This window comes from Entelurus aequoreus, linkage group LG10 (assembly GCF_033978785.1).
Source record: "Entelurus aequoreus isolate RoL-2023_Sb linkage group LG10, RoL_Eaeq_v1.1, whole genome shotgun sequence".
Classification (NCBI taxonomy): Eukaryota; Metazoa; Chordata; class Actinopteri; order Syngnathiformes; family Syngnathidae; genus Entelurus; species Entelurus aequoreus.
In genome coordinates, this window is record NC_084740.1 from 50,459,561 (window position 1) to 50,471,580 (window position 12,020).

At 37.7% G+C, this 12,020-nt stretch overlaps 1 protein-coding gene across 4 annotated transcripts in view; it reads left to right on the top strand.

The window, feature by feature from the left end:
• Window positions 1–12,020, top strand: part of megf11 (multiple EGF-like-domains 11) — a 497,434-nt gene that overhangs the window by 454,132 nt on the left and 31,282 nt on the right. For all 4 annotated transcript variants that reach the window (XM_062061102.1, XM_062061106.1, XM_062061104.1 and 1 more), the window contains one exon: window positions 9,200–9,328. In XM_062061102.1, the coding sequence (XP_061917086.1) occupies window positions 9,200–9,328 (129 nt within the window). The remainder of the gene's footprint in view (window positions 1–9,199; window positions 9,329–12,020) is intronic.

Consider the following 12,020-nt stretch of genomic DNA (forward strand, 5'->3'; position numbering starts at 1 on the left):
TTCCCAAACGTTTACTGAGTGTTGTTAAAAGGAAAGGCCACGTAACACAGTGGTGAACATGCCCTTTCCCAACTACTTTGGCACGTGTTGCAGCCATGAAATTCTAAGTTAATTATTATTTGCAAAAAAAAAAGTTTTTATGAGTTTGAACATCAATCACTAGCAGTGATGGACTTTGTAGAAAACGTAGCTACAGCAATAGAAAAGAAGCAACACACCGTTGGAGTATTTATTGACTTATGTAAAGCTTTTGACACCATCGATCATTCCTTACTTCTGCAAAAATTGGAAAACTATGGCATAAGAGGTGTTTCACAACAGTGGTTAAGTAGTTATTTAAGCAATAGATCTCAATATGTGGAAATTAATAAGACTAAATCACCGCCAAGAAGAGTAACTTGTGGGGTGCCACAAGGCTCGGTACTGGGACCAAGTTATTTATACTATATTTAAATGATATTTGTTCAGTGTCTAATAAATTGAAATTTATTATGTTTGCAGATGATACAAATGTATATTGTTCAGGAGAAGACTTGAAGGAAGTGTTGAGGATAATAGAGGTTGAGTTGATTCAGCTAAAAAAAAATGGTTTGATATTAATAACTTATCATTAAATGATAAGAAAACTAAGTTTATGGTGTTTAGTGGTGCAAGGACAAACTGTGAAGCAAAATTAAAATTAAATCAAGTGGAAATTGATAGAGTATATGAAACTAAATTCTTGGGAATAATAATTTATCATAAATTATGTTGGAAACCGCATACTGAATATATAAAGGGGAAAATATCCAAATCCATTGCTATTCTTTATAAAGTATAACACATGCTGAATAAGAAATGTTTGCATATGTTATATTGTTCTTTTATTTTTCCATATTTAACATATTGTGTTGAAGTTTGGGGACATGTTTATAAAACAAACGTAGACCCAATAATTAAACTTCAAAAAAGGGCCATTAGAATAATACACAAAGCGTGCTACTATGAACATACCAATCCATTATTTATAAGTTCTAATGTGTTAAAATTTTCAGATATTGTGTTTTTAAAAACAATGGAAATTATGTTTCGAGAAAGAACAACAGCCTTCCAGCTTGTATTCTTAGGTTATTTCAATTAAGAGGAGAAAACTATAATTTACGGGGGTATTGGTTTTTGAAATATGTAAAGCAAGAACGAATATAAAATACAGGTGTATTTCAGTTTTAGGGGTTAAGTGGTGGAACAAGCTCAGTGATGAGCTGAAGACATGTACTTCTTTGTTAAGGTTTAAGAAAACATTGAAAGGTAAAATAATTGAAAATTATAAAATATAGCAACGATTACTTTCATCCCATTGATTTTTTTTTTCTTTTTAATGTTGATGTTCCAGGTAATCTTATTTTCAGTGAAGGTATAGGATAGGCAAATATAAGCCTTGGCTTCAGCCTATTCCTTTTTCGGTCATGCTTTTTCTTTTCTTTTCTTTTTGTGTGTAAATGTGTATGATTGTTATATATGTATAATTTGTACTGTACTGTCACACAAAATGGTTATTGGTTGAGGGTTGATTATATGGCCGAAATAAACTTATTTCATTCATTCATTCATTCATTCAAATATGTTGTCTTTGTAGTGCATTCAACTGAATATGGGTTGAAAAGGATTTGCAAATAATTGTATTCCGTTTATATATACATTCAACACAATTTCCCAACTCATATGGAAACGGGGTTTGTTGGTCCCAATACTGAGCCTAGTGGAACCCCACAAGTTTTTCTTCTTGGCTGTGATTTAGTCTTATTAATTATAATATTTAATATCACATCTAGTGTGTGTGTGACAATCATTGGTACTTTAATCTTTAATCTTTAATCTTATTCACCAGTAAAAGTAAAACTTGTACTTCAATCTTTTGATGAATTACAGAAAAGCTGGTTGTTGTTTTTTTTATTATTCTCTTTTAAGGCTTTGAGGAATGTCCCTAATCAAATGTAAATACCGTGAGGAAAACACAGAGTTATTCCTAATTTGTCTGGAACATAATTAACTGAGGGACGGAGGTGGCACGGCAATGCACGCTCTTGTCGAGCGCATGTTTTGCAGCCTCACTTGTCCTCCGTCCAGCCAGCCTCAGCCCTAATGAAGCTCTCCCGGTGTGATGAGCTGGGCTCCAATCCCCACAAGCAGCCGTACAACCCCGTGGCATTAATGACAGCCTGCATGAAGGAGCATGAAAGAGGTCTCGACGAGACTGGAAAGCCTGTTGAAATGAAATCATTCAAATTAGCCCACATGAAACTGAGTAGCAGCTACCTTATGTGATGTTCCTGAGTTATTCTCTTTATGGCAGATCTTAGATGTGCTGCATGTCCTGTTGCTGCAGCTCCCAGCATCGGCGTCTAATTTGTCCCGCTGCCCAACAATAAAGCACAATGGAGGGTTCATTGCAAGCCATATCTTTTATTGAAGAGTGCCACAGAAGGCTGAAATATTAATTTCATAAAAAATGCATCCAGTGGTCTGTGTACATGGTCTATTTTAATACACTGGCACATCACTCATTCAGCTCGGAAGAGTAAAAATGGGGCGCGCCACTGGACTACTTTTTGTCTAAACACAATGTTTCGTGTCCACTCCTACACTCTACGACAGGGGTCACCAACCTTTTTGAAACCAAGAGCTACTTCTTGGGTACTGATTAATGTGAAGGGCTACCAGTTTGATACACACTTAAATAAATTGCCGGAAATAGCCAATTTGCTCAATTTACCTTTAACTCTATGTTATTATTAATAATGAATGATATTTACACTTAATTGAACGGTTTAAAAGAGGAGAAAACACGAAAAAAATGACAATTAAATTTTGAAACATAGTTTATCTTCAATTTCGACTCTTTAAAATTCAAACTTCAACCGAAAAAAAGAAGAGAAAAACTAGCTAATTTGAATCTTTTTGAAAAAATTACAAATAATTTATGGAACATCATTAGTAATTTTTACTGATTAAGATTAATTTTAGAATTTTGATGGCATGTTTTAAATAGGTTAAAATCCAATTTACACTTTGTTAAAATATATAACAAATTGGACCAAGCTATATTTCTAACAAAGGCAAATCATTATTTCTTCTAGATTTTCCAGAACAAAAATTTTAAAAGAAATTCAAAAGACTTTGAAATAAGATTTAAATTTGATTCTACAGATTTTCTAGATTTGCCGGAATAATTTTTTTGAATTTTAATCATAATAAGTTTAAAGAAATATTTCACAAATATTCTTTGTTGAAAAAACAGAAGCTAAAATGAAGAATTCAATTAAAATGTATTTATTATTCTTTACAATAAAAAAATAAAAAAATTACTTGAACATTGATTTAAATTGTCAGGAAAGAAGAGGAAGGAATTTAAAAGGTAAAAAGGTATATGTGTTTAAAAATCCTAAAATCATTTTTAAGGTTGTATTTATTTCTCTAAAATTGTCTTTCTGAAAGTTATAAGAAGCAAAGTAAAACAATTAATGAATTTATTTAAACAAGTGAAGACCAAGTCTTTAAAATATTTTCTTGGATTTTCAAATTTTATTTGAGTTTTGTCTTTCTTAGAATTAAAAATGTCGGGCAAAGCGAGACCAGCTTGCTAGTAAATAAATAAAATTTAAAAAATAGAGGCAGCTCACTGGTAAGTGCTGCTATTTGAGCTATTTTTAGAACAGGCCAGCGGGCTACTCATCTGGTCCTTACGGGCTACCTGGTGCCCGCGGGCACCGCGTTGGTGACCCCTGCTCTACGACTATCGTCAGACATCATTTACACAAATATGTCTTTATTTACTCACAATCCTTCTGGTTTGTTTTCTTGTATGCGTCCTTTTTCTTTTGTTTCGGGATTTACCACTGTGGAAGGGGGCGTGGCCTGCAGCGAAGCCGGTCCTGGCACACCCCGCCTCGCTGCAGGCTCGCAGGCCACACCCCTCCACAACCACTTTTTAAGATGACTGGCCGTGTGCATGCAGGTGTCAAACTCATTTTCGTCAGCTTCATGATTTTATCCTGCCCCTCCAGGATTTCCAAATGTTGTGATTACGCCAATTAACACAAAATCAACAAATCCCCACAAGTTATGCACAGCCTCCCATTCATTTCCCCTGCTCATTTCGGCCAATCATCGACATTTCCACCAATCAAATTTGTCCCAGCTGCCCTGAAACTAGGCTTGTACGGTATGCCGGTACTAGTATAGTACAGTGTTGTCCCGATACTAATATTTTGGTACCGGTACAAAAAAAATTTCAATACTTTTCGGTACTTTTCTGGTTCTAAAATTGCATTATTGGCTTTATTTTAAGAAAAAATCTTAGAGTACATCAAACATGTTTATTATTGCAAGTTTGTCCTTAAATAATAATAGTGAACATACTAGAGAACTTGTCTTTTAGTATTAAGTAAACAAACAAAGACTCCTAATTAGTCTGCTGGCATATGCAGTAACATATTGTGTCATTCTCCATTCTATTATTTTGTCAAAATTATTAAAAACAAGTGGTAGAAAATGAATTATTAACCTATTTGTTCATTTACTGTTAATATCTGCTTACTTTCTCTTTTAACATGTTCTATCTACACTTCTGTTAAAATGTAATAATCACTTATTCTTCTGTTGTTTGATACTTTACATTAGTTTTGGATGATACCACACATTTGGGTATCGATCCGATACCAAGTAGTTACAGGATCATACATTGGTCATATTCAAAGTCCTCATGTGTCCAAGGACATATTTCCTGACTTTATACACATAGTAGAATTTTTCTTTAAACGAAAGAAGATGTTGTGATGCCAAAAAATATCGACGTAATCATAGTAGTATCGACTAGATACTTGGTATCATTACAGTGGATGTCAGGTGTAGATCCACCAATGGCGTTTGTTTACATCGTGACGGGGGTGAGCTACGGTGTGTAGTGAAGCATGTTTAGCTATTCCTCGTCCTGCAGTGATAATGATACTTGTAAGAAACTTACTTTATTTGTCGCCATGGAGACGAGGATTAGTGATTTAGAAGTAGCGAAAACACTGCAGACTGCGGCTGGACTTTAGCCGCTAGCTAGCTAGCCGTGTCTTAAAGGGCGTTTCAGTGTTATAACTTCACTTTTATCGTTAGTTTTTAAGCCAAAATGCGTCCGTTCTCCCTTTTCTGTCTACACACTGTGTCTGTTTGTAAGTACTCTGTGATTGTGCACTGCCGAACATGCTCCTCTGCTCCTAAACCAGCAATGACATGACGTGACGACGACGGGGGCGGTATAGATTTTAGATTTAGATTTAGATTTATTGGTCCCCGTTGGGGAAATTCATTTTCACTGCCGTACATTTGAACAATAGACATTACACATCACTAAACAAAAATAACAAAAAGACATCATACATGACCAACACACATTTACAGGCTTGCTGTTAAGGGTGGCTATAGCTGCAGGGATAAGGCTTTTCCTGAGGCGGGCCCTCCGGAATTTGATGGTTCTGTACCTGCGCCCCGATGGTAGTGGGATGATGTATTAGTGTAGTGCACCGAATATGATTCATTAGCATTGCGGTATTATACTAATACCGGTAAACCGTACAACACTAATGAATCAAAAACGATACTATACTCTGTTTGAAAAGTACAGGATCGACATATATATTATTTTTTTAACAGGCATGACGGCGCGTCGTAGTCACGTCGTCTCATTGCTGGTTTTACGAGCAGACGAGCATGTTCGGCAGCGCACAATCACAGAGTACTTACAAGCAGACACAGTGTGTAGACAGAAAAGGGAGAACGGACACATTTTGGCCTGAAAACTAAAGATAAAGGTGAAGTTATAACACTGAAAGTTCTCAGGAAGAGGTGCTTGCTTCACTACACACACAGGAGAATACGATAGCTCACTGGCGTCACAATGTAAACAAATGCCATGTGTGGATCTACACCTGACATCCACTGTAATGATACCAAGTACACGAGCGTATCTAGTCAATACTACTATGATTTCATCAATATTTTTTATCATCACAAAATATATATATATTTTTTTTTTTAATTCATATTATATTCATAAACTCAGGAAATACGTCCCTGGACCCATGAGAACTTAAATTATGACCATTGTATGATCCTGTAACTACATGGTATCGGATCGATACCTAAATTTGTGGTATCATCCAAAATTAATGGAAAGTATCCAAACAACAGAAGAATATGTGTTTATTATATTTTAACAGAAATGTCATGTTTTGCAGGAGGAGTTGAGACGGCACAGACACAAGGGGGCAGTAAAGCTCTATGATTTATTATATATATAGACAATATATACAATAATCAAACAATAATAATACAGGTTGAGCAGGCTTATAAGAGCAGGTCTGATCATCAGCTCCAGGTGTGCTGATTGCTGATGGAAAGCAGCTGCTGCTGCCGGCCGGAGTGACGTGCGCGCAGATGAGCGGCCGTGGGCGTGTCCCAAGGTGCGCTCCGCGGCTCACTGAAGAATGCGCATTAGCATGCACCCGGACCGTGACAAGAAGTGTAGATAGAACATGTTGAAATGGAAAATAACCAGATATAAACAGTAAATGAAAAAGTAGATTAAAGGCCTACTGAAATTAAATTTGTTTATTTAAACGGGGATAGCAGATCCATTCTATGTGTCATACTTGATCATTTCGCGATATTGCCATATTTTTGCTGAAAGGATTTAGTAGAGAACATCGACGATAAAGTTCGCAACTTTTGCTCCCTGATATAAAAAAAGCCTTGCCTGTACCGGAAGTAGCGTGACGTCGCAGGTTGAAAGGCTCCTCACATTTCCCCATTGTTTACACCAGCAGCGAGAGCGATTCGGACCGAGAAAGCGACGATTACCCCATAAAATTGAGCCAGGATGAAAGATTCGTGGATGAGGAACGTGAGAGTGAAGGACTAGAGTGCAGTGCAGGACGCATCTTTTTTCGCTCTGACCGTGACTTAGGTACAAGCTGGCTCATTGGATTCCACACTTTCTCCTTTTTCTATTGTGGATCACGGATTTTTATTTTAAACCACCTCGGATACTATATCCTCTTGAAAATGAGAGTCGAGAACGCGAAATGGAAATTCACAGTGACTTTTATCTCCACGACAATACATCGGCGAAGCACTTTAGCTACGGAGCTAACGTGATAGCATCGGGCTTAACTGCAGATAGAAACAAAATAAATAAACCCCTGACTGGAAGGATAGACAGAAAATCAACAATACTATTAAACCATGGACATGTAACTACACGGTTAATGCTTTCCAGCCTGGCGAAGCTTAACAATGCTGTTGCTAACGACGCCATTGAAGCTAACTTAGCAACGGGACCTCACAGAGCTATGCTAAAAATATTAGCTATCCACCTACGCCAGCCAGCCCTCATCTGCTCATCACCACCCGTGCTCACCTGCGTTCCAGCGATCGACGGTGCGACGAAGGACTTCACCCGATCATCCGTGCGGTCGGCGGCTAGCGTCGGATAGCGCGTCTGCTATCCAAGTCAAAGTCCTCCTGGTTGTGTTGCTGCAGCCAGCCGCTAATACACCGATCCCACCTACAGCTTTCTTCTTTGCAGTCTTCATTGTTCATTAAACAAATTGCAAAAGATTCACCAACACAGATGTCCAGAATACTGTGGAATTTTGCGATGAAAACAGAGCTTTTTGTATTGGATCCAATGGGTCCGAATACTTCCGTTTCAACGATTGACGTTAACTTATAAAGTGCAATTTTAAATTTCCCGGCAAACTTCCGGCTGAAAACGTTTCGATATGATGACGTTTGCGCGTGACGTCAATCGTTGAAGGAGAAGTATTCGGAGCCCATTGAATCCAATACAAAAAACTCTGTTTTCATCTCAAAATTCCACAGTATTCTGGACATTTGTGTTGGTGAATCTTTTGCAATTTGTTTAATGAACAATGGAGACTGCAAAGAAGAAAGTTGTAGGTGGGATCGGTGTATTAGCGGCGGACTACAGCAACACAACCAGGAGGACTTTGAGATGGCTAGCAAACGCGCTAGCCGCCGACCTCACCTTGACTTCCTCCGTCTGCAGGCCGCCGACCAAATCGGTGATCAGGTGAAGTCCTTCGTCGTACCGTCGATCGCTGGAACGCAGGTGAGCACGGGTGTTGATGAGCAGATGAGAGCTGGCGTAGGTGCAGAACTAATGTTTTTAGCATAGCTCTGTCGAGGTTCCGTAGCTAAGCAACAGCATTGCTAAGCTTCGCCAAGCTGGAAAGCATTAACCGTGTAGTTACATGTCCAGAGTTTGGTAGTATTGTTGATCTTCTGTCTATCCTTCCAGTCAGGGGCTTATTTCTTTTTTTTCTATCTGCATTTAAGCACAATGCCATCACGTTAGCTCAGTAGCTAAAGTGCTTCACCGATGTATTGTCGTGGAGATAAAAGTCACTGTGAATGTCCATTTCGCGTTCTTGACTCTCATTTTCAAGAGGATATAGTATCCGAGGTGGTTTAAAATACAAATCCGTGATCCACAATAGAAAAAGGAGAGAGTGTGGAATCCAATGAACCTTTGTACCTAAGTTACGGTCATAGCGAAAAAAGATACGTCCTGCACTGCACTCTAGTCCTTCACTCTCACGTTCCTCATCCACGAATCTTTCATCCTCGCTCAAATTAATGGGGCAATCGTCGCTTTCTCGGTCCGAATCATTCTCGATGCTGGTGTAAACAATGGGGAAATGTGAGCAGCCTTTCAACTTGTGATGTCACGCTACTTCCGGTACAGGCAAGGCTTTTTTCATCAGCGACCAAAAGTTGCGAACTTTATCGTCGATGTTCTCTACTAAATCCTTTCAGCAAAAATATGGCAATATCGCAAAATGATCAAGTATGACACATGGAATGGATCTGCTATCCCCGTTTATATAAAAAAAATTCATTTCAGTAGGCCTTTAAATAACAAATTAGCTTCAAATAGCTTGTTGGTTCAAATAATATAGAGTTAAGAACTGCATTATCAATTTTTTCTGTCAAAATATAAATACATTAGTCAAGAAATATAAAATGCCACATTATTTCCAGGCTTTTTTGCGGGGCACATAAAATGATGTGGATTAAGCTGGAAGAAAGTCCAGATAACTTGAAATACTGATCAGATAGGGTTTTAATTTGCTGTTGTGTGGTTTTGCAGTGTGTCCCAGTGGCAGGTATGGAAGGGCCTGTGCCGAAATCTGCCGCTGCACCAACAATGGCACCTGTAACCCCATTGATGGATCTTGCCAGTGCTTCCCAGGGTGGATTGGGCAGGACTGCTCTCAGGGTATAACTTCAAGCCTTCAATCCTTCTATTTTAACTACTTTTCTTCCTTAATTATTTTCTTGATTATTTTCTTTCGAAGTTTTCTCATAATAATTCAGTAAAAAATTATTTTGGCAAAGTTCTATTGTAATTGTAATCAAGTGAAAGGTTCCTTTAAAACAGGGGTGTCCAAAGTGCGGCCCGGGGCCCAATTGCGGCCAGCAGGTAATTTTTTAACGGCCCCACGGCACATTCAAAAAATACGATGGAAAAAAAATAAAAAACATCAAAAGTGGTATAAAAGAGCAAACAGGTGAAATGTAACCAGAAAATGTTGCATTATTTACTGTAATAACACAAAACTGCCATGCAGGCTGTTTCTTTCTTTAAAAAATAATAATGAATTAAAATAAATGTCATTAATAATTATTGACCTATTCAAGGCTCCATTTACTTCACATTAAATATTCCACTTTGAGATATTTTGGGGGGAATATTTTGCATATTTTTTGGTTGCCATTTAAAAAACTTTGTTTTTTAAAGAAGGGCCTAACGAACAAACACAAAACATAAACAACAATAAGACTTATAATTGACGGATAGATCTGAAGTTGATCCTGAGACTTTTGTGGTAAAAGTTTAAAAAAAAATGTTCGATTTATTTTTTTAAACTTTACTGAGCAGTACCCTTTTGGATCCCCAATAATTTTAGTGGGACTTTTTTTTTTTAAGTGTCATTGCTCAAAAAAATAATGAATTAAGATCAATGTTGTTATGAGTTCTTGACCTTTTTAAGACTCCAATTATTATATAATCTCAAATATTCCACTTTAAAATTTTATTGGGGGAAAATATTGCATATTTTGTGTTTTTTTTCCATAAAAAAACACGGTTTTCCTTGACAAAAATGGCATACAACCTAAATCTTTAAAAGCGTTATATTGACAGATAGACCTAATGTTGATCTAGAGATTTAAACCTTGAATAATAATAATAATAAATAATGACACATTTGTAATATTTTTTTGGACCAAAACCTTTTGGGGTCCCCGGGATCAAGTCTGAGTGGAGGCCTAAATGTATCTTTTTTATACATATATTGTATTGGTTTTTAAAATAAAAAATATCAAAATGGCACCCGCTTGCTTTGATTTTTCTGTGTGCGGCCCTCAGTGGAAAAAGTTTGGACACCCCTGCTGTAAAAGGAATGCACGCTCCGGGTAACACAATTACATTTTTATATTTCTTGCTACACACATCCAGGAGTGCATAATTACCCAAAACACTGGCTCCAATTTGAGAGCAACCTGCAACGAACTATGGCAAAAAATAAAGAAAGTTTCTTCCAAGTTATTATTATTACTGGAGGGACTAGAGGAAAAGGAATGGCTAAGCATGCCACACACACACACACACACACACACACACACACACGCACACACACACACACACTCAGCAGGACAACACAAGAAGCTAACCGCTAAAGTTTAAATGTAAAGTAAGGGAGATCGATCTAGATGTCGATACTAGAGATACTATATACCGCACATATACTGCTATACACACACCTAACCAGGCGTTTTTTTCTCTCAAGGAATTGTGAAATAAAATCATGTCTTCATGAGATCAACACTGTACTGAAGCCCGAACACTCTACGCATTTCCCCAGTTTTAGTTTAGAGAAAAGAAAAGATTGGCCTGGCCCACGAGGATCCCTCTTTATGTTTGTGAACTTTATAGTCTATACATTTAGAGTAATGTGATAATCAAACACTCTAGAAGTCTAGAATGAAAGAGTATATAAGAGAATTGACAGAGTGTGTACCTTCAGTGATGAATGATGAGCAGAGGCAGAGTTTGGAGTGTTTTCTTTAGCTCGCTTTACATGTTTATGTACCCACTGTCCACTGTGTCCAGCTGAAATCGGGTGACTCCACTGTAGAAATAGCCTGCCTGTCTTCTAGCACATACACTGCAATGGCTATATCAATGTTGTCCTGGCCAGCAGTCCCTCCGTTAAAATCCAGCCGCTGTGTCTCTCCCTTTACTAGATACGTCGAAGCATGTTGCTTTTGTAGCTGTTTCAGCAGATTTGAATTGCTGTTTTGGGCAGTAGATAGGATCTTTGATCCAAGACACAACTTAGATTTAACTAAAATGTTATTTTCTTTGTGCTCGACAAAAGAAAAGTAGTGAGAATATCTCCATGTTAAGAAAATCGGCTTTGGCTCCGCCATGATGTCTTGTTAGTAAACACAGACACGCCCTCCACCCACCCGAATTGTGAAATAAAATCATGTCTTCATGAGATCAACACTGTACTGAAGTCCAGAACACTACACATTTCCCCAGTTTTAGTTTAGAGAAAAAGAAAGATTGGCCTGGCCCACTAGGATCCCTCTTTATGTTTGTGAACTTTGTAATCTATACATTTAGAGTGATGTGATAATCAAACACTCTAGAAGTCTAGAATGAAAGAGTACATAAGAGAATTGACAGAGTGTGTACCTTCAGTGATGAATGATGAGCAGAGGCAGAGTTTGGAGTGTTTTCTTTAGCTCGCTTTCCATGTTTATGTACTCACTGTCCACTGTGTCCAGCTGCCTGAAGTCGGGTGACTCCACTGTAGAAATAGCCTGCCTGTCTTCTAGCACTTACGCTGCAATGGCTCTATCAATGTTGTCCTGGCCAGCAGTCCCTCCGCTAAAATCCA